This window comes from Anabrus simplex, chromosome 9 (assembly GCF_040414725.1).
Source record: "Anabrus simplex isolate iqAnaSimp1 chromosome 9, ASM4041472v1, whole genome shotgun sequence".
In the NCBI taxonomy this organism is placed as follows: domain Eukaryota; kingdom Metazoa; phylum Arthropoda; class Insecta; order Orthoptera; family Tettigoniidae; genus Anabrus; species Anabrus simplex.
In genome coordinates this window covers 79519200-79545555 of record NC_090273.1, presented here as the reverse complement: position 1 = coordinate 79545555, position 26356 = coordinate 79519200, and the positions used below count along the sequence as shown (strand labels likewise).

The window sequence follows — 26356 nt, the reverse complement described above, 5'->3', positions numbered from 1 at the left end:
TTCTCTTGATTCTAATTCTTTGTGTCTAGATACACAATCAAATTAACCTGGGAAAATATCCTCATAGCATTTATAATATTTGACAGATGTTGTACTTCAAGTAATGCTCATGTTTCTTGACGCATCCTGTTGCATAAACATCGATAAGTCCCCTTTAAATTAATGTATACTCCCAAAAAGAATGATCAAACATCACATCTAGAATATTAGGTAAATTACTCTTTTAACTCGAGATTATTCATAAATTCAAGTGCGTATCCATGCTATTACACTGTATTACCAAGTGTTTGTAATCATAATTCCATTAAAATATACGATAATTATGTGGTCTACCTTGTGCGAAGACTCTACCTCAAATTAATAACTCTTATTCGTGCAGTTCAGTGATCAGTGATACTAGGTAATGCCTTAGAATCAACTTCAAAGTCTGCCTAACACATGAGAAAAATCTTATAATTAGAAGATATACACGGGTGTTAGCTAATTAAATTCATCCTCCTCCTTATGAATCATTGGTGATTTTTAATATAAATGTCAACATACGGACGGGATTGTGATACTCTTGGCTTACTCATGAATAAATAATCGAATGAAGACAGAATAAATACACTAATCACTTCAAAAATACGTAACTTGGAACATTATGTCCACAACAACACAACCATGACTATATTCGCGAAGAACAACAACTACCACCAATATTAATTACCGTATTTCATATCATTACTCACATTAAACAATCATCATTTCACATTTCAAGTAAATTTCACTTCACCGTATATGCCTTATCATATTCTAAGTCGACGTAAGTTATCTCTTATCTATTTCATGGTTCGTGAACTTATCTACTCTGTCATAGCTTTAATCCTTTCATAATTCCAAAAGATATTACCACATTCTTACATATAGTAAGCACTTCATACACGATCTCCTTCCTACAATTATTCAGTCACATAAGTTCTCACATATGCCTAACTTCTATTTCAACGTCGTATGAAACTCACCATTACATTAAAAATTAGCCTCCTCTCACATTATATTGACAGCGTTACAAACAAAGGCTTTATTATCACTGGATGACTGTTCCCTACATATGGATTTGACGTTTAAGGTTTGAAGAATACCTAACCAAATACAGTAGAGATAATACGCGACACTTACGGATTTCGCCTTGCTAAAATGGGAGACAATTCGACGGTGGCGGTCCTAGTGACTTGACCTGAACAGATCGCGCTAAATTCAAATATCAATGGAAATGTATATACGGAAATGGATACATAAATTATGTCTAGAAAGAAAGTGTTATTGAGATATTAACTTCGAAGTTGCTAAAGCAATTCTGGATAAATGAATGAAGAATTATTTAAAAGGTTATTATTCAAAGACTGAAATTAGACATATAAACAAGAAGTGAAATGGACTGGTGTGAAATGGCTTGATCTTTTATTTATGCATTTATGCCTGAACTCTTACGGTTGGATTTGTCTTTTTTCTCATTTAAAAACATTGTAACATCACATTAAGACACTTGTCAATAAAAAATATCGACACTTTGCTTACACATATGATGCAATGAATTAACATTTAATAATAATAATAATAATAATAATAATAATAATAATAATAATAATAATAATAATAATAATAATAATAATGCTTTTTATTTTACGTCCCACTAACTACTCTTTTACGGTTTCCGGAGACGCCGAGGTGCCGGAATTTAGTCCCGCAGGAGTTCTTTTACGTGCCAATAAATCTACCGACACGAGGCTGACGTATTTGAGCACCTTCAAATACCACCGGACTGAGCCAGGATCGAATCGGCCAAGTTGGGGTCAGAAGGCCAGCGCCTTAACCATCTGAGCCACTCAGCCCGGCGAATTAACATTTAATAGCTGGACAATTTTCCTCCTAACATGCAGCCTACTAACAGAAAGATAATCTATAAAATTCCGGCTTTAATCTGAGAAGAGGGATAAAGAAAGAAAAGTATGAAAATGTTGTCGATAGTGATGCTTTAAGGAATATTTACGTACAATTAGAGCAAAAAAGTAACATACCGGTACCCTTGGCTGTGTTATCGAGGATTTCGAAAGTCGCTGGCCTGGAAATGATCTGAACAGATCTTATAATTCTTATATAAGCGTAACGTCCCTTCTTTCTTGTACACCTTATCCAAATCGCTTCTGTGACATTTCAAAACCCACAGATCACACCTACAACAACACATCGGTATTGAAGGTTAACTGCTGCACTGTAGAATAAAATATGCGTATTACATTTTATGCCATTTAAAATATGGGTCGAGCAGGTCAGAAGATTATGAAGTACTATAAAAACCTCTGTCACTGGAAGAATATATATGCAAACACATTATTACTTACATGTTCTTGTCACGAGGGAACCTGAAGAACGACCACGCATTTTTCTCTACTTCGTAATTACTGCAGCCAAACACAGCACATACCTTTCCCCTCATGTTGAGAGGAGATATCAAGGAATGACACACACTACTATTTATTTATGTCAACTCACTGAAAACGCATAAATAACGCCAAAAACTTCACACAAAAATACACGTGCTCTTATGAGAGAATCAGTACTGTTCAGGTCTATCCGCTAGAGTGAGCTCCAGTAGCTGTCCCTCGATATCTCGCTCAGTGTCGCGTATTATCTCTACTGTATTTGACCTAACATCCTTTAATCTAACTTTGGTAACCAACTACTCGTATTTAATTATCGCACTTGCATTAACTAGAATAGCACTGTAATTAAAAGAAAAAATGAATAATTTCTTACTTGTACCTTGAACTCAAAGTGGACTTATCTTTGTTCACCAACTCCTGTAGTCAACTCATGTCCGGGCGATTGGACATGCAGACATAGCTCCTTTCATTTCCCTTAGGTGTTTGGGAACATTCGGGACCGTCTCATCTGGTTACTGGTCATCATGGGCTGACAACGTCATCCTGCGGAGCGTTCATCAGGGCAGTCTCGTGCCTTCCTTCTTCTTAGAGCATCATGGCAATGGCTTGAGCAATTTGAACAGAATAATGCAGCATTTCAGTCAATGTCGTCATCTTATAGCTATGTTCTGTTACTATTTGCCTATGACGAATAAACGTCGTTCTTGGAAGAGTTGATGTCAGAAATATTTAAGTCTGGGATAGGTGAAGGTAATTATTCCACTCAAAATGTGAAAATTGTGTTTTATATATTTTCCTTCTCAACGTTCTTGCCGAAGATATAATCCTTTAGCCGCTTTAAATTGGGAGTATCGGCTAATACGTCGTCTAAGGAATGTGGTGTGACGTATCACCGTGGAATTTTCCATATTTTAAGAGTAATTTAATTTCGTGGAGCGAAATAATTTACCCCGCTAATACTGTAGAGTATAGCCGTAAATAAAGTCTTCCTCCTGTCTTCAGAATGGAATTCCGATGTGCTGATATCCTCCTTCTGGTAACCGACTATATAGTTCTTCTCATAAGCAAGTTGAGTGAATGAGAGTAATTTTCTTTCTAATTTTTTTCTTAATAATAGCTCGTAACAATCTTCTTACTTCGTTCTTTTTTCACTGCCTTCTATGTTTTGTTCTTTCGCCGAGCGCTTGACGAAAATATTACTATCTCGGCTTGTAATAATGTCTGACGTTTAAATATCGTCGTTTTGACAATGTTGACTCCATTTTTGTTCCGGTTGTATCTTTGAATAACAGTGAAATGGCACATTATATATATTAACATAAGACCATTGTATTTAGTGCTAAGATCCATTGTTTAATAGATTTAAGACTTGACCTTAAGATTAGTAATAGGCTGATGATGCCCAAAATTAGGGCGAAACATGTTTCTAACTAGTGTTTGTAATTCATGTAGGATTTAATCACTACAAAATATTGAATAGGTAGACACAGTTATTTTATTCTTGAAACAATTTTACGTAAAGAAAGTAATGTGGAACGTGCAGGAGCCCTATTGAGGTCCGCAGGAAAGTGTGACGTTATGGGGAAGAAAAGTTTTACGATAAATCACCCTTGACTTAATATATTGAAAATAACAAATGAGAAATTACAAGAAACAAGTTAAATGACTTAACTCACAAACCAAGGATATTTAACAAGACCTTAATGACAGATACAGATTCACTAAACAAAATGAAAACATAATTGGGATACTTAAGTAAATTTGTAAAACCAAACATTTAACATTGTAAGTTTATACTGAATTACAAAATCTTGTCGATAGTTGACTGTCTTTCGAAAACTTAGTCATTCAGAAAGTGAAATTAGTTACGACGGGAAGCTAGGGCAAACTCAGACACGTTGAATTTAAATCATTGAAAATTTACATTAAATGAGAAAATACCGAAACACAGAAGGAATTAAATAAAATCAAACGCAATCAGAAAAGCATGGAAATAGCATAGAAATAGCACTTACCAAAAAAGGGGGATAATCACTCTTGCAATGTTAACAATAAAGTTTATATGTCTCGTTCTTGAGGTTCCCTAAATTACATTCTTTTCTGGTTACATAAAATTTGAATACAAAACTCACTCCAAATACTTCTTGCATCTTGCAGTGTGCATTCTGTCTTGGTAAAACAGCTTATTAAAAACACGATAATCAATGATTTTAAAATAAAGGGTAAATAGTAATTTACATTTCCAAACTCAATAATTTACTTTCACAACACACAATTCTTAGTTCCAGTCCTCCGTCCCACCACCGGTGACATCCTCCACTTCCCAAATTCGAGCTCTGCTCGATAAACACGAATGAAATTAAATGGAGGTTTTAATAGAGATTTGAAGAGACTCGCAACACCACAATTGCACCACACCACAAATATTTATCTTCGCTCTCTTCAGGAATGTCTATACAGGTAAAAACAATCACAAGTAGAGCATTGGTATCGCTGTCAAACGAAGGCGCTGACCGCGGCCGATGCCAACGATCTCCATCAAAATTGCAGTCCCACCTTTGCTCTCTTACAGCCTCATCACAGCCCACCAGCTTAGTGAACTGGCCCATAACTGGCGAAGGATGCTGTCACAGCACTGCTGACTGCCACCATCAGAAACACCTTCCCATTCCACCATCGAATATTAGTGGCCAATAGGTACATTGCAGGCTCCAGACAGACACCATACTTTGAACAGAGGCCATCGTATTTCAGTTATTGGGACATAAGGAGACACATCAGGAACGTCGAACTGAAGAAATAAGGCCACTGGCCTGAACCATCGAAGAATTAAAGGTTGAGTTTCAAGGGTGTGTTTTTATTGGTTTTTTTTGTAACAAATAACAAGACTCCTTAGGGAGATCCCCTCCCATTGTTCTGGGATACCGCAGCCCTATGGGCAAATGCTATTTCAGAATTTAGGAAAATATTCAAATACTAAAGGAAAATCTGCCTGAGTTTACCCTAGTCCAAAAACTTTACCAAAAATCCCTACTATACACATTAATAAAATTCTATGCAGGCAGGACCTAGTGTTTACAGTGCACTATGTCTTCTGGTATGGGCCAGAGCAATTTTGTTACTTTCATTGATCTGTCTCTGTCTTATCCTTGGCTTTGACGATATGAAAGTGACTGAGGTATGAGGAATGCTAGTAATGCCATTGCGTCTGCAGCCAGTCCCTGCTATGAATGGTGTGAAAATATTGCTCATAGGGTCGGTTGGTGTGTGCATTTCAGTTGGCTGGGCAGATTGATTTGAAATAGCAACTTCTGGCTCTGTGAGGAAAGCATCGGGAAACTGCCCCACTCCTTATTTCCCTAGTACGCCTCTTCAGTGATGCCTAGGCCATCTATGACAGCTGATGGTGGAGCTGTTGAGGATCCAACCAGCCTTAGGGCTGAAAACTGAACATACATACTCCAAAATTCATAACATTAAATTATACCTAATACGGTCACAACGACCATCCTTATTACAACTAATACCCCTAATGAAACTATAGAACCCAGGAAATGACCAGCCAGCCTTTTATTCAATAGAAAATTTGCTTATAACTAAACAAATCCCTTATAACTACAAATTAAGTTGCTGTGTGCATTCTTAATTTCCCGGTATTAAGCAAAATAAACAAAACAAATAAAAGGAAAAATTCAGGATGTTGCAAGGGAACTCAAAACAGGGAAATAACTATTCGTTTATGTTAACTTGCAACTTTACTACAGTGTTCAATTAATTGAGGTTAGTATGTCACTATTCATTTACCATGTAATGTACTCGTAAAAAATTTGACACCGAAAATTCACATTACGTATCACATGTCACACCAGTCAAATTAAGGCGCAATTAAGCCAGGAATTCAAAATTGAAATTACATTACATTACTTTACTTTACCAACGAACAGAAAATCCCCATGAAACAATGAAAGTAATTCAAGAGTGCACATACAGAAATCGAACTCACTGATATAAACAATAAAAAGGCACAAGTAACACCTTCATACCAGAGATTATCAGATAACAGCACGGCACACAAGACAACTGAGCCCATCTGTCCTCCGACACACGACACCACCAAAACACACACAAGACACAAGTGTGATGACCCTTGAATCAGCATAACCAACCAATGGTAAAAGGCACAAACGACCTCAACACTGACTCCATCACACATCACCAAAACACAGTACCCACACACACAAACACCCGTGCGATGACACATCAAGTAGTACCCAGAAAGTAAGAGGACAAAACATTACCATAAATGGCAGAATATGACCTCAAGTACACTTGAATTTATCACACAACAATGAGACTCATAGGGCCAATATTGTACTCCCAGGAGAGGAATGGCCTTTCAGCACCTTAAGCCCTTCATCTCAGTACGCACACATGCCTTTCCAAGGTACTAAATATAGACACACAATATTTACAAAAGTGGCAGGACAGATACAGCACAGCTACAAAATTTAGACATTTACTCAGTCGACAGTATCCCATACTCCCACAACCTGAGTAAATAAATTTAGAAGACACAAAACCAACAACGAAAGAAATTTTAACATCGAGAAAATCAAATAAGACAAAACAAGCAGGAAAATTAATTGACTGGCTTAGGTAAATCGTAACACCTTCAAAATTTCTTTAGTGACAAACTTACAATAATACCAATATAAATTGTCTGTTATTGGACATTATAAATTTTCCAGCTAACTCCTTCCTGGTTGCCAGCGCTTCACCCCCGTGTGCTAGGCTGGGCTCATCATTTGGTACCTAGCACACCTACCAAGACGCTGGCTACTGCAACTTAAAATAACCGAAATGAGAAAATTGATGACCTGCAGACCAACTACAAATTTATCAGAAATTAACAGCTCAGCATAATGGCACCGAAATTAACATTTGCAAAAATCTTCCTAGTAAAAATTTACAGTAACAAGGGACATCATTCTCCATCAGCGCGTTTCACCCTACGAGACTATCACAGTCAATGTAGTACCTACCCTTCCTAGCAAGTATAGGAACACACGGGTAAATAAATTTACGTGACAAGGGAACAGACACTTACACGATGGAAAAGCTCAATACGGCAAACTAGGAAATTTTTACTCAGATTCAGCGATCCCGAACTCTTTAATCTGATTGTCGAATTTACTAACTGGTTGGGAATCGCTCCAAATAGTTCCATACCTACCTCGAAACGAACCCAAATACAGTAAAAGACCAAAAACAACAGCACATGACCGGAAATTTAAATACGTACCGAGCTAATATACGACATCAAAATTAATTTTAGAAGATCACACACATAGAGTACTGCCAAATAAAATACAACAGCCGACAAGAAACAAAACCTTGAGATTAATTTGGCGAATTATGAGATTTACAAACAGAAAAACATTCGAAGAAATGCACAAAAATTTACAAACATTAACCACAAAATGATTGCCGAAAATTTACGAAAACTGATGTTTTGGAAATACTAACGAGACTCCATGCTAAAACGTGACCTGAACACAATGATCAGTATAACACACGCAATTTACGTCATCTGGAAGAAGCACAAGATTACGACACGAGTAAATACATAAGGTGGAAAATGCGCGTGCAGACTCGAGGTATAGGTCAGTAATCAGGTGACAGATAAGCACACCAGCTGTTTAAAAAAAACCATGCAGTCAGACAAGGACGTAGAGTACCGGTATTTAACATGATTTCACGACGTAGTTTAAAGCAACCGGGAATTAGGCCTACACAGGTGTTACAATCGGAACACAGAAGTTAACAACCACACACAGAAGTTTATCACCGAAGACTTAATTTAGAACACGGCACACGCAATGTGATACTGTAAATATGTGGTCGGCAGAAGGCTTGCCACCAAAGAAATTATAATGAAAATTAACAACAACAACAAATAAAGTTACAGAGAGTGACTTACCATTTCCTCCCACCGTTAATTACTAGGTGAAACACAGCAACACAGAGAACACATCGCGGAACGAAAAACACGTGCTGTGAAGAACTCGGGCAAGAATTATGAAAAACAAAAACAGGAATTAAGAATACACACATAACAATTACAACCTATAAAAGAAACATGTTAGGAACATATTCAAAATTAGGATAAAAAAATTATTTTACAAAATTTAGCCGAGAATGATTATCGTGAACCTCTTCTCCTTCCATAACACACGATCTGATATCAAATGTAGCTGCAGTCGAAATGATAATATAATGATAACAATATAGATAAAATTATATGAATAATAATGAACGCGGAAATAATAAAATAATATTGACACTAAATAATATGGATAGGGAAATAGTAAAATAACACAGTAGCGGTGATTACACATCAACACATGGGAATACCACGGTAGATAATAAATATGCAAAATCAAACCATATGCGAAGGAAGAGTTACAGGCCTAAAGAACAATGACTAAGGACAGGAATGTGGAATGTGCAGGAGCCCTATTGAGGTCCGCAGGAAAGTATGACGTTATGGGGAAGAAAAGGTTTACGATAAATCACCCTTGACTTAATATATTGAAAATAACAAGTGAAAAATTACAAGAAACAAGTTAAATTACATAACAACTGATACTTAACTCACAAACCAAGGATGTTTAATAAGACCTTAACGACAGATACAGATCCACTAAACAAAATGAAAACATAATCTGGATACTTAAGTAAATTTGTAAAACCAAAAATTTAACATCATAAGTTTATACTGAATTACAAAATCTTGTCAATAGGTGACTGTCTTTCGAAAACATAGTCATTCAGAAAGTGAAATTAGTTATGACGGGAAGCTAGGGCCAACTCAGACACGTTGAATTTAAAACATTGAAAATTTACATTAAATGAGAAAATACCAAAACACAGAGGGAATTAAATAAAATCAAACACAATCAGAAAAGCATGGAAATAGCATAGAAATAGCACTTACCAAAATAAGGGGATAATCACTCTTGCAATGTTAACAATAAAGTTTATACATCCCATTCTTGAGGTTTCCCTAAATTACTTTTTTTTTTTTTCTAGTTACATAAAATTTGAATACAAAACTCACTCCAAATACTTCTTGCATCTTGCAGTGTTCATTCTGCCTTGGTAAAACAGCATATTAAAAAACACGATAATCAATGATTTTAAAATAAAGGGTAAATAGTAATTTACATTTCCAAACTCAATAATTTACTTTCGCAGCACACAATGCTTGGTTCCAGTGCTCCATCCCACCACCGGCGACAGTTTCTACTCTATAACTTCGACGTATCGTAGCAATGATAACCTCCAGCAGTCAACTGCACAGGTTCGACTGTAGGACAAGACCCATTCGTGTCCAATTCTCGCGTCTCTTTTATACTGAAGTTGCGGAGACTGCAGCTGTTTCTTAATCCGTGGGGAATTTTAATGAAACTTGGTGGTATTGGAGGTAATAAAATGGGGTGTATGGTGATGTTATTCTCATATTCGTATCATAATTAATAAATGAGTTATTAAGGGAAGAAGGTATGGAAAATTCTATGAGTGATGTAACTTAGCCTTGGCGAGTTGGAGCTGGCTCCTACGTCACTCGCCATATGTTCGCTGTAGCTGGCTGCTCACTTGGCACGTGGCACGCATTTTAAGGTTTGAAATACTTCAAAACCAATGCTGGACCAGTGTTTCTGGTACAATACACTGTCTTTAAAAAAGCAGTGAGAGATTACAGTTAAAATACCACGGCAGGGTACAATGGAAAATGTCATACTCGTACATGGAAATAAGCGGAAAGCACAGGTTACTGGAGTGTACATGTACAGATAAATAGCACATAACTCCAAGCATATTAAAACAAACACCCATGAATTATTTAAAGGTAATACTCTACTTACCAACTCAATTTGTCAGATACTTGACATTCAAAAGCTTGCATGAAGATTTGGCGGATGTTCGCGATTGTAAACCTTGATATATATGTTGATTCCCATAGGGAATCTGAAATATTTGTCCTGAGTGAGTAAATTTATAATACCAATATAAATGGTTCGTTATTGGACATTATAAATTTTCCAGCTAACTCATTCCTGGTTGCCAGCGTTTCGCCTTCGTGTGCCAGGTTGGGCTCATCAGTTGGTACCTAGCACACCTACCAAGACGCTGGCTAGTGCATACCATGAAGGCCACTGCGTAGGCTACTTGGAGCCACCGCCAGTGCCAATGCACTATGAGAGACTTTGTCTCTTTACCAAAAATTGTTGCCTGCTTGGCCATTAGATGATATAGATGTTGATTCCCATAGGGAATCTGAAATCTGAAATGTTTGTCCCGAATGAGTAAATTTATAATACCAATATAAATTGAAAATTTATAATGTCCAATAACGGACCATTTATATTCTCCATCGCTCCACAGGCTTACCCTAAATTGATGCAGCCCCACGGGAGGCAACCCGAATGGAAAAATTAAAATTTACATTACACAAAAGGTTAATAAAAGGAATTGCCTCCAAAACAAAGGATATCTCTAGCTGACAAACTAAGGCATTACAAAACCAAAACGGTGAAAACCAGGGTCTAAGATAAACTCCGAACAAATGAATTTACATATTAATTTAACATTCGAGAAAAGAAAACATGCTTACTGTGAGGTGACCGGAGCCGCGTCCGACCATGACAACGTACGAAAACCAAAGACATGGACCAGAGCCCTACTCCTGCTGAGTAGCCAAAGGCCGGAAAATGAGAAACACTCAAATAGCCAATCAGGGAAGCTTCCTATGATTTGACCCGAAATTTTCACCAATCAAAATGGCTGTTATTCCAGCCAATGAAAATACCTTACCTAATATGGTAATGTGGGAAATGCATTCTAGAGGTTTCGATTGCAAAACTCAGCGATTTCGTGCTTGAAGCCTTCATGTGCCAAATACAGGGTGATACAAAAGTTGGGTTAAAACAAGCATATTACTGGAGATCTTAAATTCACAACAAATAAAGCACATATTTCATCAACTTCGTTGCAAATGTCTTACTTCTTGCGATGCCGAATTTTACTACAAATTTACATAATTACAGAACCAAACAAACAAATATTTAATTAAATTCTTCGAAAATGTCTGAGAGTTCCTTAGTTTTTTTCAATGACGATTTCATCACCAATTTTTAGCATAATGACAAGAATTAAATGATTCCATCCACTTTATGGACTTCTCAACACTGGTGTGACATCCTCCACCACTGAATCTTGAGCTCAGCTCAATAATAAATTTAAAAAATCACTTTACATTAAATGGCGGTTTTAACTGGAGGTCTGAAGTTTGTGAAAACACACTGATACCAACACATATCACCCACTTCTTAATGCGACTCTTACTAAGAGTATCTTGGAAGCAGAATTTCCTAAAATCGACCACAGGTATAGCTGTCCATAGGATAGCTGACATCAGCCGCCTCCCAACACGGTTTCCCTTTTCAGTCCCACCAGGGTCTCCTGTGAAGCTTCATTTGGTTCACTCGAGTAGAGAACTCACAGTGAACATGTAGTAAGACTTGGCGCAGAACTGGGCAACTACCACCACCAGGAATTCTGTGACACTGCACTCCCAGGTTGGATGCAAACAGGTCAGGAATTCATAGTGCCCCTTCCAACAGGCACGACAGGTTCCCTGGCTGGACCAGGTTATTGTGATCACTGGAACAGAGATCAATCCACAGCAGGAAAGGAAGTTATACCGGAAAAGACATAGCTCGGCTATGCAGAAGAGTCTTTTGAGAAACGTAGACTGAAAGGTAGTTTTTCTGTTTTTCTTGAGAACTATTACTACATAACAGAAATTGTTAAAATTTCGTGCGAGGAGGATAACCTTATGCCAAATATATTTGTGAACTCCAAGCCCCCCCAGGGCAAGCATGTTAAAAAATTTACCAAACACAGGAGACCAAATAAAATTAGGAAAGTTCACTGGAGTTTACCTTAATACCCGAAAACTTTACAAGGGATCCCTAGTTATGACAATGAATGAAAATCTTAACCTAAAGGACATAGTAAATTATACCTAACATGGTCTTGAACGACCATTCTTATTACAACTAAAATCTTAAATAACCTATAAACTTGCCAATGTATCTGGCCGGATATTTACCCCGTAAATTTGCTTACAACTAAGTTTCCTTGAGTAACTAATGGTTTCTAAAGTATCATCTCATAACTAGGGGATCTTGACTTGCGGCAAATGGACTCGACTGATCATCTTCTTTTCAGAATCGCTGACTAACAATGACACAGGGGTTAAAAATTTCATAATTGTGCAGGGACCTCGAAATCTGGGGGCCAACTTGCTAATGACATGGTCCGCAGCACTACTCATAGTATGAGTCTTTACATAAACCTGGTCACCCTTAGACAGATTGTGCGGTGTTTGCCCGTGATTATAGTTACGTTGAACCTTAGCGTAATATACTTCCAAATTCTTACGCGCACGGTGCCAAGCAGCATGGATCGTTTCTGGATTTGTGACAACATCAGGTAGAAGATCATTAATAGACCACACATTAGAGAGTGGAGAATTGGGGGTTAACGCTAGCATCCATGAAGCAGGAGTTTGCTTATGACTTTCATGAACGGCAGTGTTGAAAGCAAATGATAACCGATTAAGTGATGAATCCTACTTAGAGTGGTCAGAAGAATGGTAGGCAATAAGAGCAGATCTTAAATTTCGATGGACTCTTTCAGCACAATTAGGCCTGGGATAATAAGGGGTAGTAGTTACATGAGAAATAGATAAGCCAAAACAGAAATTACGGAATTGCACAGATGTAAAATTTCTAGAGTTGTCACTTACCAAAAATTGACAGAGTCCCAATGAAGCAAAGATCTGTTTCAAGCAAGAAATACTAGTATTAGCATTACCCATACGAGTAGGAAACAGCCATGTAAAATGCGAGAACGCATCAACACACACAAGTATGAAACGATGCCAGGTCCGTGATCGCGAAAAAGGACCAATGAAATCTATAAACAGTCTCTCCATCGGGCGAGAAGCTTTCCCAGATGACAACAGACCTAGTCGGGTATTAGGAGCAGGTTTACTAATATTACAGGTTTTACAAGATTTGACCATGGTGCGGATTTCACCATCCATGGATTTCCAAATGAAATGTTTACGGATTTTCTCTCTAGTCTTGAACACACTGAGGTGTCCACCGAAAGGGGATTTATGGAAATATTTGAAAAGAGCAGGAACTAAATTAGCTGGAACAACAATTTTGCGGTCTCTGCGACCACAAGCAGGACAACACAGAATACCATTCTTAATGACATAGGGTTTGACATGCTCACCAGACTTAATTCTGTCAATAATAGTCTTCAATTCAGGGTCGTCTTCCTGATGTTTAGAAATATCTTTGAAGAGGAAAGGGGAATTAGTCAAAACTACATTAACGAAGGCCAAAACTTGTTCAGGAGAGGGATCTGCAGGCTCTGATTGAGGATCAGAACTGCCAGGGTAGAACATCCTACTGAGACTGTCAGCAACAACATTTTGAATCCCACGAATGTGACGAGCTTCAAACTTGAAAAGCTGAGATGCATAATGCTCAACGCGCAAGACGACCAGTCCTTCTTGGTTTGACCAGTACCCAATTCAGTGCCTGATTATCCGTTTCAAGATCAAATGGGAGGTGTTTGAGGTACATTCTATAAATCTTTCTAGAGAGAAAACAACAGCTAAAGCTTCTAATTCATAGATCGAATAATTATGTTCAGTAGGATTGAGACTATGGGAAGCATAAGAAATTGGACGACGTCCACCTTCAAATTCCTGAAGGAGCACACCAGATATACTCGTAGATGAGGCATCAGTTTGGAGAATGAAACTTTTACAAAAATGTGGCAACGCCAGCACAGGAGCATTACATAAGGCAGATTTCAGATCATAGAAAGCTTTGGCGGTTAGTCATCTGGAATTGCCATTACCAGAATGCCCAGACCTGGAAGAACTGCGAGGACACTGTCTAGAAAAATGTCTATTCGACCCACAGTATCTGCAAGAAGTAGTCGAGGAAGAAACTCTACCCACATTAGGACTTGAATTGCCTAAGGGCTCAATCTTAGGTCAATTCCTCTGAAAGTTTTCAAGTTGACCACCCACGGCAGGTTTTGAATTGCTTAAGGGCCCAGTCTTAGAACAATTCCGTTGGAAATGATCAATAGAACCACAATTATAGCATGCACGCGAATTACGTGGCTTGGAAGGAGGAAAAACGGTACTAGTGACCTGAGAAGACATGCTCATAGGAGGAGGAGCTAACACAACGTGTAGCTGGTCGGCATACCTAATGCTTCCAACTGAGCGAAGGTAGCAGGTCACGGTGACAGAGGAAGATATTACCGATAATTAGGTTCAAGGCCCTCAACCATGCTAGCAACCATTTGAGACTCAGAATAGTTGAGCATAAAAATCCTAGCATTGAACTTAATGTCCTGAATATATTCAGACAATGTTTCATTTAAATGTTGCACACGAAAATAATGCTTTTGCACTAAGGAAGACAATGCACGGGAAGGAATAAAGAACTCAAGCACATTGGTCAGTTGTCCACTTTTCAGAAATAGCTCTTATCATATGTTCAGAAAGGGCTCCAGATACATCTGGATATAAAACTTGGAAGAAATTACCACTACCTAAAGAGTATACAATATCCTGATCTTTAAATTCAACCAAGAAACGTAGAAAGGTAATGATCTCATCAGTTGAATTAGCGGTGAACTTAGATACACCCTTAAATAGAGCAGTTAATGGGTGAGGTAAATTAGCAAACATTTGAGAAACAACAGGCATAGTAGGTACCTGAGAAGGACTGGATTGGTTATGGGAAGGAATCACAGTTGTATAGTAATCTTGGTTCAAACGCCCTTGGGAAAACGTTGGAGTACGGAAAGTGAGGTTAGGACTGTAGTTAGATTGCAATGAAACCGGCGCAGATATTCGCATCTGCAAAACATTTTCGCACATTTGAGAAACAACCGAAGTGTTTGACACAGATGGCACTTGGACATGGGGATAACTTTGCATTATTGGAAGATCATTTCTATTGTCTTATTTTCCTGTGCTTGCATTTGCTGATTATCACCCACAAGCCTAATAAGGGGAGTCTTAGAGGTATGAATGATTATTTATGTCAAGCTTTCGTGAGGTTAATCTATGAGCTTCAAAATCAATACCGGTACCTAATTGGGATTAAAATCTCGAGATTTTAATATTTACATTTTGTTACGCCAGTTATAACCTGTGTTGTAAGGCAGCGTTTTGAAGAGTATTCTCATAGTAGATTAGTCAAGTCGCTCACTTCGAAGTAGAACGTATGTAGGTTCTCTTTGTCTTTCTAATTTAAATTTAAATTTATTTTCGTCCCCTGCCGTTGTTTTTAACTCTCTTTTACGTGCTTCCACATACATTTGTACACACATCTTCCTTATGGACTCATTGCCTTTGATTCTATCTAAGGCTTCTGTGAATTGATTAAGTATCTCCACAATCCTCTATTTGCAACTAGCTTTGTGACCTCGTTTAGTTCCACATGCTTTCATTTATTGATAATGCATTTCATTCTAATGTTTAACTTTATGAAAATAAAATTGGAAGATAAATGTAAAGAACAAATTGGGGTAAATATCCATTCATAGGAAGAAGAATTTGGGAATGGAATAGTTTCCAGTTTCTTTGAAATCATTTACGAGAAGGCTAGGTAAACAACTGATAGAGAATCTGCTACCTGGGTGACAGTCCTATATGCTTTAGTACTATAATGATTGGAATTAATCATAACATCACTTTCTATAAGTAGCACACATATAAAGCATTTCCCTAGTAGACATAATATTGTGATTAAGCATTTCAATGAAATACAGTGTATTATTAACAAAAGAACATATGAAAAGAGGCATACAGATGAATATAATAGCTAATTATGAAAATAAAAAAATTCGGCATAATGAAAACTCAAACCTGCGTACCTCATATTATGAGGTGAGCGCGTTAGCCATTAAGCTATGAAAACGCTTGGGGTAACACAGATACGTATACTAACTTATACCTGGTGTCTGAAAACTGAAAAATTAAAATTACAAAATTAAAGCCCATTTGAGATGATTTCCAAATAGGTTTTGATTTTATATCCTTGTAGAGTTTCTTTGTGAAAGCTTAACATATAAAATGTACCCCCGATGCTGTCGATGTGAGAGGCTGGTGTGACCTTTGCAACTCAAGGAAAGCATTAATGTTCAAATTCCTGCATACCGATCACTGTCACGATATCATGCTTTTATCAATATACTAAGCTAAATTAAGCTGTATGTCACCAGAAATACAGCTAGTAATGTTCAGCTCTCAAAACTTGCCCGGTAGGTAAAGTCGTATCTGACCCTTCAAAGTGCCTGATAAATTACGTGGCGAGTAACTACGATAGCGCTACGTGGGATTGGTCAAACAGATATATCTTTTATGCAGAGAGCAAGTTATGCCCTACTTTACCCGTAGGCGGTAGAACCAGCCCTTGGACAGATAATACTGCCATCTGTTGAAATACTCTCATAACTAATGCATGAAGAAACATGATGTAGCCGCCAGAATGTGTGTATAGCTCGATCTTGATTTTTAGTAAATTATCAAACCTTATTATGGGCTATGCTCGCATGTGACATGAACGTAATTTTGGCCACTGCAGTTAGATTGGAGAGAGTTAACAAAATATAAAACTGGGACGGGGGGGAGGGAGAATAGTACAACAAATTGAAAATGAGGGTAAATTATTTAACATTTTTACACAAGGAGATATGTAATTAAAAGATGAAGTATGCACAAGCACTTGTTTTTTTAAAAAATCCATACAATTTCAACCTGATAAATCTCAAGAAATACCAGAAGTTTTTAAAAGCAAACACCTCGAAGTAAGGGTATTAAATAAATAAACACATCATCCTAACAAATATACTTGTAGCTTCTCACCAAGCTGTGCATCATGTAAGCCTTGACACAACTCATGACTGGAGTCCCTGAATTTACACTATTGAGTAAATGAAACATAGTAATGGTCTGGAAATTAACAAAGTTCAACCACATTATCGAACTGTATCTTAAATCTCGCCTATGACTTCACAGAGGGGAGCCTTCCTTTGGGAACAGGTCCACGCTCAAGTTGATGAAAGTACCAAGTGAAGCCATGTTCAGGGCAGGAAGCCACAACAGGCTTCCCCACTCAAGGACAAAGAAACGAACAGCAGTTGGCTTAGGGACAGTTAGAAGCCAGGATTTATCAGACCATTATTATAGACCAGGGGCACCTTTTGGGGCCAGCCCAGTGCAGCCATGCTGGCCTGACGTAAATGCGGGCAGCTTACACATCAAGCATATTTCACAGTAAAACGAGATAGTGAACACACTTTGCAAGAAAGTGTAGCAGTGCCATTTGATTGTGACTACGAAGCTCTCCACCCCTACTCAGTAAAATGTTAATTGGGGTACAATATTTTTAAAAAATATGCTATAATTGCAAGGAAACTGACCTTCTCAAGATATTCCAGTTTATTTATACTGTGCTGTATATAAAAAGTCATTTTTATTTTCTTATATTTATACATTCATAGAAAACTAAAACTTGTCTCTGAAAACCTTCAAAAATAGTTAGGGGGATGTAAAAACAATAATATTATTAAATCTGACATGTTATAATTTTTGTGTTAGAATTTACAAAGATACACGGTTGAACCGTACAAGCTATGGTTTACAATTCCTTGGATGGGAATGGCAGTATTTACATTTAAAAATAAGTAAAATTCTGGTTATTCATTCAGCAAAACGTAACATATTGACATAATTCAACCAGTGTACTGCTTCATTTTGTACACTGTTGTAGTGTTATGTGACTTTCCCAATTCACAGAATTTCTGAAAATATTATGATAATAGCAGCCTCTAAATGGTGAGGGAGTTTCATCACAAGTGAGGATATAGATATTTACTATCCAAGATTAAAGTACAACAACAGTGTGCATCTGCTAAATAGCAGAATGCCTATAACAAAGGACAGGACAACACTTCAGGGCTCAGCTTCTCATAAATTTAATTTTGTTCAGCTTATCCCAGTTATTTTTGGAGTCACTGGAGGGTGTCTGAAAACTCTAAAAATAGTTAGTGGAATGAAAAAAATTAATAACATTATTGGTTAAAAATAATATTTTCTTTTCCACTTGCTTTTTTCTTTCTTTTTATTATTGTACTATATTGGTCAGTTGATAATGTCTAACCTGATTTTAGAGGTCATGTTGTTCCAGAGACTGTAGCTGTCTTGTGTATTCCAGAGACTGGCGAGTTTTCTCTGGTAATGAGGTGGGAGCTTTACTTGGATGGTGGTGCCTTTATTGCTACAGAGAGAAGAATCCTGATGCTGACTTGAGTGATGTCTATATGATGTCCAGCACTGTGTCATCCATGATTCTCAAGAGTATGTCCAAAGTTGAGGGCTTCAAATTTTTAGTAAGTTATTTTGGTTTTAAATAATAGGTAATTAATGGGTTACGTGGAGATGAAGAGAAGTGTCTTCCATATTAGGATTATATCATCATCATCATCATCATCATCATCCTTAACCATTTCAACCGAGCTCGATAGCTGCAGTTGCTTAAGTGCAGCCAGTATCCAGTATTCGGGAGATAGTAGGTTCGAACCCCACTATCGGCAGCCCTGAAAATGGTTTTCCGTGGTTTCCCATTTTCACACCAGGCAAATGCTGGGGCTGTACCTTAATTAAGGCCACGGCCGCTTCCTTCCCACTCCTAGCCCTTCCTTGTCCCATCGTCACCATAAGACCTATCTGTGTCAGTGCGACGTAAAGCAAAAAAAAAAAAAAAAAAAAAAAAAAAAAAAACCATTTCCAGTTTCCCGTTTCCCGGGTGTGGTATACGAGCCTCCTCCATCTCATCCTGTCCTTATACCATTCTTCCTCCACCAACTTGTCCCAATCATGACCTCTCACTAGTACATTGTTCTTAACTAAATCTATCCATTTCCTTCGTGGCCTTCCCATGGGTCGTCTTCCTTCTACTTTTCTGTCAAATTCCTTCCTTGCAGTTCTGTTTACTGGCATCTTCTTCATATGACCAAACCACTTCAGTCTTGATATCTGAATCTTATTGAGGAGAGAATCATCTATTCCTAATTCTTCTCTAATTTTCTCATTCCTAATCTTGTCTTTCCTGGTTTTCTGGATCATAGTGCGTAGGAATTTCATTTCAGCTGCCTGAAGTTTAGAATTATCTCTATTGGTCAGTGTTGTGGTTTCGAGACTGTATGTAAGAATTGGTGTATAATAGGACTTGTACAATGTCATTTTTGTTTTCATGGGTATTTGCTCATCCCACAGCAGTGCCTTACCTGGTGGTAAAATTGTGTTGCCTTATTGATTCGATTGTTCACCTCATGTTTTGCTAGGTTGTCATTTGATATAACGCTACCCAAGTATTTGAAAACTGGAACGCTGTCCAGTTGGGCTTCATTTAACATGACTATTGGTTCTGCTCCTTCCCCGTACACTTTCATCACCACCGTTTTGATCTTGCTGATGTTTAACCCATATTTCTTAAACTCCTCATTCCAGCTTTGCATTCTCTCTCCCACTTCCTCTTCTGAGTCACTCCAGATCGCAATATCATCTGCAAATGTGAAGGCTTTGATATCTCCATGTTCTTTCCTTTTAATAGATTTCATTACTACATCCATCACAGTAATAAATAGAAGTGGTGACAATGAGCTGCCCCGCTGCACTCCTCTCTTTGTTTCAAACCAGTCCGACAAACCACATCCTACTTGAATACAGCTTCTATTCCCACTATACAACATTTTCACTTTGTCTATAAGGCTGTCTCGCACTTGAAGTTAATTCATGCATTGCCAAATTCTTTTCCTTGGTACACTGTCGTATGCTTTCTCAATGTCCAAAAATATTAGAAATAAAGGCTTGTTCTTCTCCCAGTATTTTTCCATTAGTATCCTAATTGCAAATAATAAGGTCTGTGGTTGACCTTTCTGGTCTGAAACCATACTGCTCTTTTTCCAAAATTGGTTCAACAATATCTCTGATTCTGGTCTCTATTATTTTTTCCAATATTTTCAGGACATGAGACAGTAGTGTGATACCATGATAATTAGGATAGTACACACACCTATTTTTAAGGATTGATAAACCTGTTGGTTCTACCCTTAAAATTAAAAATCACTGCTACCTGCAAATTTTTAAGACTGTCTATCATTTCTCTCTTTAAATTGTATTCCCTGAAAGAGCAAGCAGAAAAAAAAGAACTTAAAATCTCATATAAAAAAACTAAATTTATGACAAGTATCAAAACTTGCTCCATCTGAACTTATCATTGATATGAATAAAATTGCAAGAGTAAAGGAATTTAAGTAGCTAGCTGAATGGATCACTGACAATGGCAATGAAAATAAATCAGTACCTTCAAGAATTCAGAAAATGGAAATTGCTTTTCCTCACACAAAGAATGTTTATAACCAAAATAGTGCTTGTCTTAACAGTGATCGAACTGGAAGCTATTTATGCTTCAGAAACCCTCAATTTACATCATAAAAAATTAAAGGGACAATTAGAGATTAAAGAAAGGAAAACCAAGAAAAAATCTTAAGAGGCAAGACTTAAAAATGGAATATATTACCCCAAACCCAACTCAGAAATTTACTTTAAAATACCTAAAATTACTGATACATTAAGACTGAGACAAATTCAGTTTATAAGTCATTTGGAAAGAATAAATAACAACAGATTTACTTATCAAATACATACATTATTACAAATCAAATGTACAAGATCAAAATGGTATAAGCAAGTAGAGAAAGACTTCACTGAATTAGGATAATCAAATCTTCAGGATAGAAATGTAATCAGAAAAATTGTTCACACAAGGGGATTTGAGGAAGACCAGAAGAAACCACCATGGTCGGAGGACCAGAAATCACAACCATCTATGAAAATGAAGAACTATTGAGCAAGGAGGAAAGCTCAACAAATGTTAATTCCGCGTGGTCCTAAGTGACCCATTCGCACAGAAGAAGAAGTATAATAATAGTGTATTCCAGATGTATTATTATATAGTTGGTCTGTCAGTCGTTGGTCTCACTCATGGTTAGAATGAAAGTGTTCTTATAGAATTGTTAATTTTGAAATACAAAATGAAACCTTGCATTAGATTTTCAGCCGGGCTGAGTGGCTCAGGCGGTTGAGGCGCTGGCCTCGACCCCAACTTGGCAGGTTCGATTCTGGCTCAGTCTGGTGGTATTTGAAGGTGCTCATATACATCAGCCTTTGTCGGTAGATTTACGGGCACATAAAACAACTCCTGCGGGACTAAATTCTGGCACCTCGGCATCTCCAAAAACCATACAAGTAGTTAGTGGGACATAACGCGAATAACATTTTTTTTTTTTTGATTCGTTATGCCCAACTAAGGAGCACAAATTAACTTATTTAGCACAATGTTTCTTCTGGTCTTTCCAAAATCTCTTCATCCTTTCGCTGTGCTTCTTTTTGCATTCTTCTGTCCATCCTGTAGCTTGTCTCTTAGGTTGATCAGCAAATTTGTGTTTGTTTATGAGATTTCTGAATATTTTCTCTGTTGAGTGATTTTGTCATTTATACCAATTTCCTGAAGATCTTTGTTTATTTCTGTAAGCTAGTTGTGATTTTTTTAGAGATACTGTGAGATTTAGTATTTTCGTTGTTAGCCTATTGTTATTGTTATTAGCTATAACTAGACATCCTTCTTCTTTAACTTACAAAATTTTCAGAAAACCAACCCAAACAGCAACCACAATATGGCAAGATTCTTCACACCCTCAAGCTCATAAACGTGCTACTTATAACAGCCTCATTTTTTGTGCTTTCAACACCCCTATGTCTAAAAAAGATTTAAATAACAAATTGAACACCATCTGTAATATCGCTAAATTTAATGGCTTTAACAACTCTTTCATAAACCGTATCATCAACAAATTCAAACACCATCCTAAAACTACGTTATCAAAAGACAAAACCAAACCCACTGCATTTTCTACTTTCACTTTCACTCAAGATGCTTATAAAATAACTATTGTTCTTAAAAAACACAACATGAAAATTTCTTTTAGAATCAATAACAGAAATCTTGATATATTACACAACTCTAAATCACTAAATAAATCTAATGCTTTTTCTAAATCTGGAATACACAGATTCAAATGTAACAACTGCAGCTCCTCGTACATTGGACAAACTGGCCGCAACTTCAATATCAGATACTCCAAACATATCAGCGCCATTAAATACAACAGATTCTCCACTATAGGACAACACATACAAGACTCGAAGCATAATTTCACCAATATTGAAAAAGACATAAAAAATACTTAAAATCATTAACAAAGGCCCCCTCCTAAACACTACTGAAAATTGTTTTTATTCACCTTGACCAATACTTCAACCCTAATTTCAATTTAAACTACATTTCTGAAAAACCCAATATCCTATTTGACTTCCTAATTCTTCTTCTCAAAAATTCTAAATTTCTAAACCCGAATTCAATTTTCCGTGCTTTACAGAGTTCCTACCCACATTTTCTACCTCCAGTAACCCACCCTCCTAACCCACCCTAAACTACCGCTCCTTTATTTCCCTATCTTATACTTTCCCATCATCTTTTAACTTCAGATCATTTTAATCTTCTCTTATCTACTAATCCTCTTCCTTTATTAACTTATCCTACCGGGCGAGTTGGCCGTGCTCGTAGAGGCGCGCGGCTGTGAGCTTGCATCCGGGAGATAGTAGGTTCGAATCCCACTATCGGCAGCCCTGAAGATGGTTTTCCATGGTTTCCCATTTTCACACCAGGCAAATGCTGGGGCTGTACCTTAATTAAGGCCACGGCCGCTTCCTTCCAACTCCTAGGCCTTTCCTATCCCATCGTCGCCATAAGACCTATCTGTGTCGGTGCGACGTAAAGCCCCTAGCAAAAAAAAAAATAACTTATCCTATCTTTTCTTTTCTTTTCACCTCTCCTAAAAAAAAAAAATTTTTTTAAAACAAACCTACTTTCCGAATTTAACTGTATACTAATATACTATAGTGCCACCTGCATTTTGGGTCTTCGCATTCAAATTTAAACTCATGCCTTGCGCTAACTTTGACTACTTCAATTACGACCTGAATTTTTATCTTCAAGAAATAGAGCACTGTGCATATACGTTTTTCATTTGTTTCCGGTATTGCGCTTTTTTACCATTTTTCTCTTCACAATTGTTTTTTACGTCAACTGTTCTAAAAAATCTACAAGATCCTAGTTACATATTTCAATTATATTGAATTGTATTATATGTACATTTTCGCGACCGAAGCAAATACTGGATCATTAAGCTATTCATCGAGTTCCGTCGGCGTTTGAAAGCACAGTGTCTGACGTTGAATATGTCGCGCTGATCTTCGGGAGCTAGCAATTTACTTCAATTGAGCTACTCGTCTTCGGCTTCTGCACGATTTTGGATCTTCATATTTGTTGGATTGTGTTGTGATTTTGCACCTGATAGTGTATGCAAGCTGGCTCATTTAACTGTTCTCCGCTTCTCGTAAACATTATGAGACAATGCCGAACTTTGCGTGTGCTATGCTGCTGTTCAGAAGATTGTGCTTTGCTTCTTTTAAGTGACTTACCTTCTACTTCTTCTGAATTTTACAGTGCCTATCCCCGTTGTTTTATATTGCCTCTTCAACTGTTTTTGTGGGGACTTGAGCTTTAATTTCTTTCTTACCTATGCATTGTTTTTTGCGTTTTATTCGGCTGATGATGACCCGGATTGGGGTCGAAACCGATACTTCTTCCGCTTATAATTAAATAGGAATGTAACACTACATTTCGTATTTATTTGTATTGAATAGGTTGAACTACCTTATTTATTATTTCAATTTAATTGTGATACATTTCAATACGGAACATTATGAAATATTTATCTTTAAATAGCAACACATTTAGCGATTAATTTTTATTTATATAGATAAATGTTTATATTTATATAAAGTACTAGCAAGATACCCGTGCTTCGCTACGGTATTATACTGAAATTTGTAATTGAATGCTTATTGTTTTAGATATATAATACGCCGAAATTCGCGATCTGACTCGTTTTCTGCGAGAATCCGCCAAAATTCGTGATCTGACTCGTTTTCTAATAGATTACGGCAAGTTTCCTCCCATTTTTCAATCTTCCTTTCCTGCAATCGATTTTGTACTTCCCGGGCTAGGTCCAGGTATTCCACCCGGTCAGTTGGGTCCCTAAATCTTTGCCATCTTTTCCTATAAGCATTTTAAATATGGATCAAATCCTTCAGGAGATCCGGCGTGGTGTCGTCTTGGATGCCTTGGCGGTACTGAACCCGCGCCCGGACTGCATTCTTAGTCATTACCTGTCCAGGACCCGTTTCCAGCATGGTCCGCACATTTTTTTTTTTTTTGCTAGGGGCTTTACGTCGCGCCGACACATTTGACGACAGTCCAGAACACTATTATTATTATTATTATTATTATTATTATTATTATTATTATTATAGATGTTCTGGACCCCACAGCAAGATGCAAGACCGCTACTTGGCAGTAAATTACATCTGCTGCCATTGTCATTGTTGACAATGTGACCAGCACCATTGTCGCGCGGAGGCAAGTATGCGGTATTACTGGCGATGCGATTGATGTACTTCCATTCATTATTGACCTTATTATAGAGGTGAACAATTTGACGGTCAATCTCATTCCTATCGTTTATTTCAAACGTGTTTAAATTTTTATTTATATGCCAGGAGAATCTATTGTAATCTAAGAACGTTCTCCGAAGGAAAAGATGGCTGTCGAAAACGATCCCAGGAAAGATTAAAAATGATCGGTTTATGATCAGAATAAGTACATCATCGAAAATCTATTGCCTGTTTCCAGTCATTCGACAGGGTCAGGAATGGAATGAATAAAGCCCCATCTATCGGCGACAATAGGAATTGTGTCGGCTGTCGAAGCACTCCTCTGGGGAAATGATCGATGAATGACAAATGAAATGAAATATTGGACAGTTTTGCTGGAATGAATGATGACAGGGAAAACTGGAGTATCCGGAGAAAAATCTGTCCAGCCTCCGTTTTGTCCAGCACGAATGTCACTTGGAGTGACCGGGATTTGAACCACGGAACCCAGCTGTGAAAGGCCAGCGCGCTGCCGTCTGAGCAACGGAGGCTCCTTATAAGTACATTATGAACAGTAAAACCAATTGGTCTCACCTCCATTTACACCCCACCGCCGTTAAGTTTATTAACCGCCCTCCCCCACCAAAAAAATTAAAAGAAGGCGTGTTTCTTTGCGTTTAGAGATTCCGAACACCAATGTTCACGTCAATTACCTTCAGTTTTGAGATACAGCCTAAGTATTCCCATAAAAATAATTCACTTTTTTTCACTTCCTATCACACTCCCCCCACCCCAAGTGAATTTTCCGGAAAAAAATACTTGTTTCTTTAATAGTAAAGGATCTTCTAAATACCAATTATCACGACTCTAACTTCTTCAGTTTTTGATTTACGTGTCCTCATGAAAGGAATTCAAATCCTTTTCACTCCTACCCCCAAGATGATTTCATGCTCCCTCCAAAAACACGTTTTCCTTTGTTTTAAAGGAGATCCAAATACCAATTTTCACGTCTGCAACAACTTTAGTTTTTATTAGATGTATGTATTCTCATACAATTAAGTCAATTAATTTTTAAATTCTTTCACCCCCCCCCCCCCCCTCATTGGATTTTCCGAGAATACGTGTTTCTTTACTT

At 37.4% G+C, this 26356-nt stretch overlaps 1 protein-coding gene across 3 annotated transcripts in view; it reads left to right on the top strand.

Moving 5' to 3' along the window:
• The window catches only part of Pgm2a (phosphoglucomutase 2), a 192279-nt gene that overhangs the window by 48578 nt on the left and 117345 nt on the right, over positions 1–26356 (top strand). For 2 of the 3 annotated variants that reach the window (XM_068229280.1, XM_068229279.1), the window contains exon 7: positions 18791–18992. In XM_068229280.1, coding sequence (XP_068085381.1) covers positions 18791–18992 — 202 coding nt within the window. The remainder of the gene's footprint in view (positions 1–18790; positions 18993–26356) is intronic. The other variant, XM_068229281.1, reaches the window with a different exon arrangement.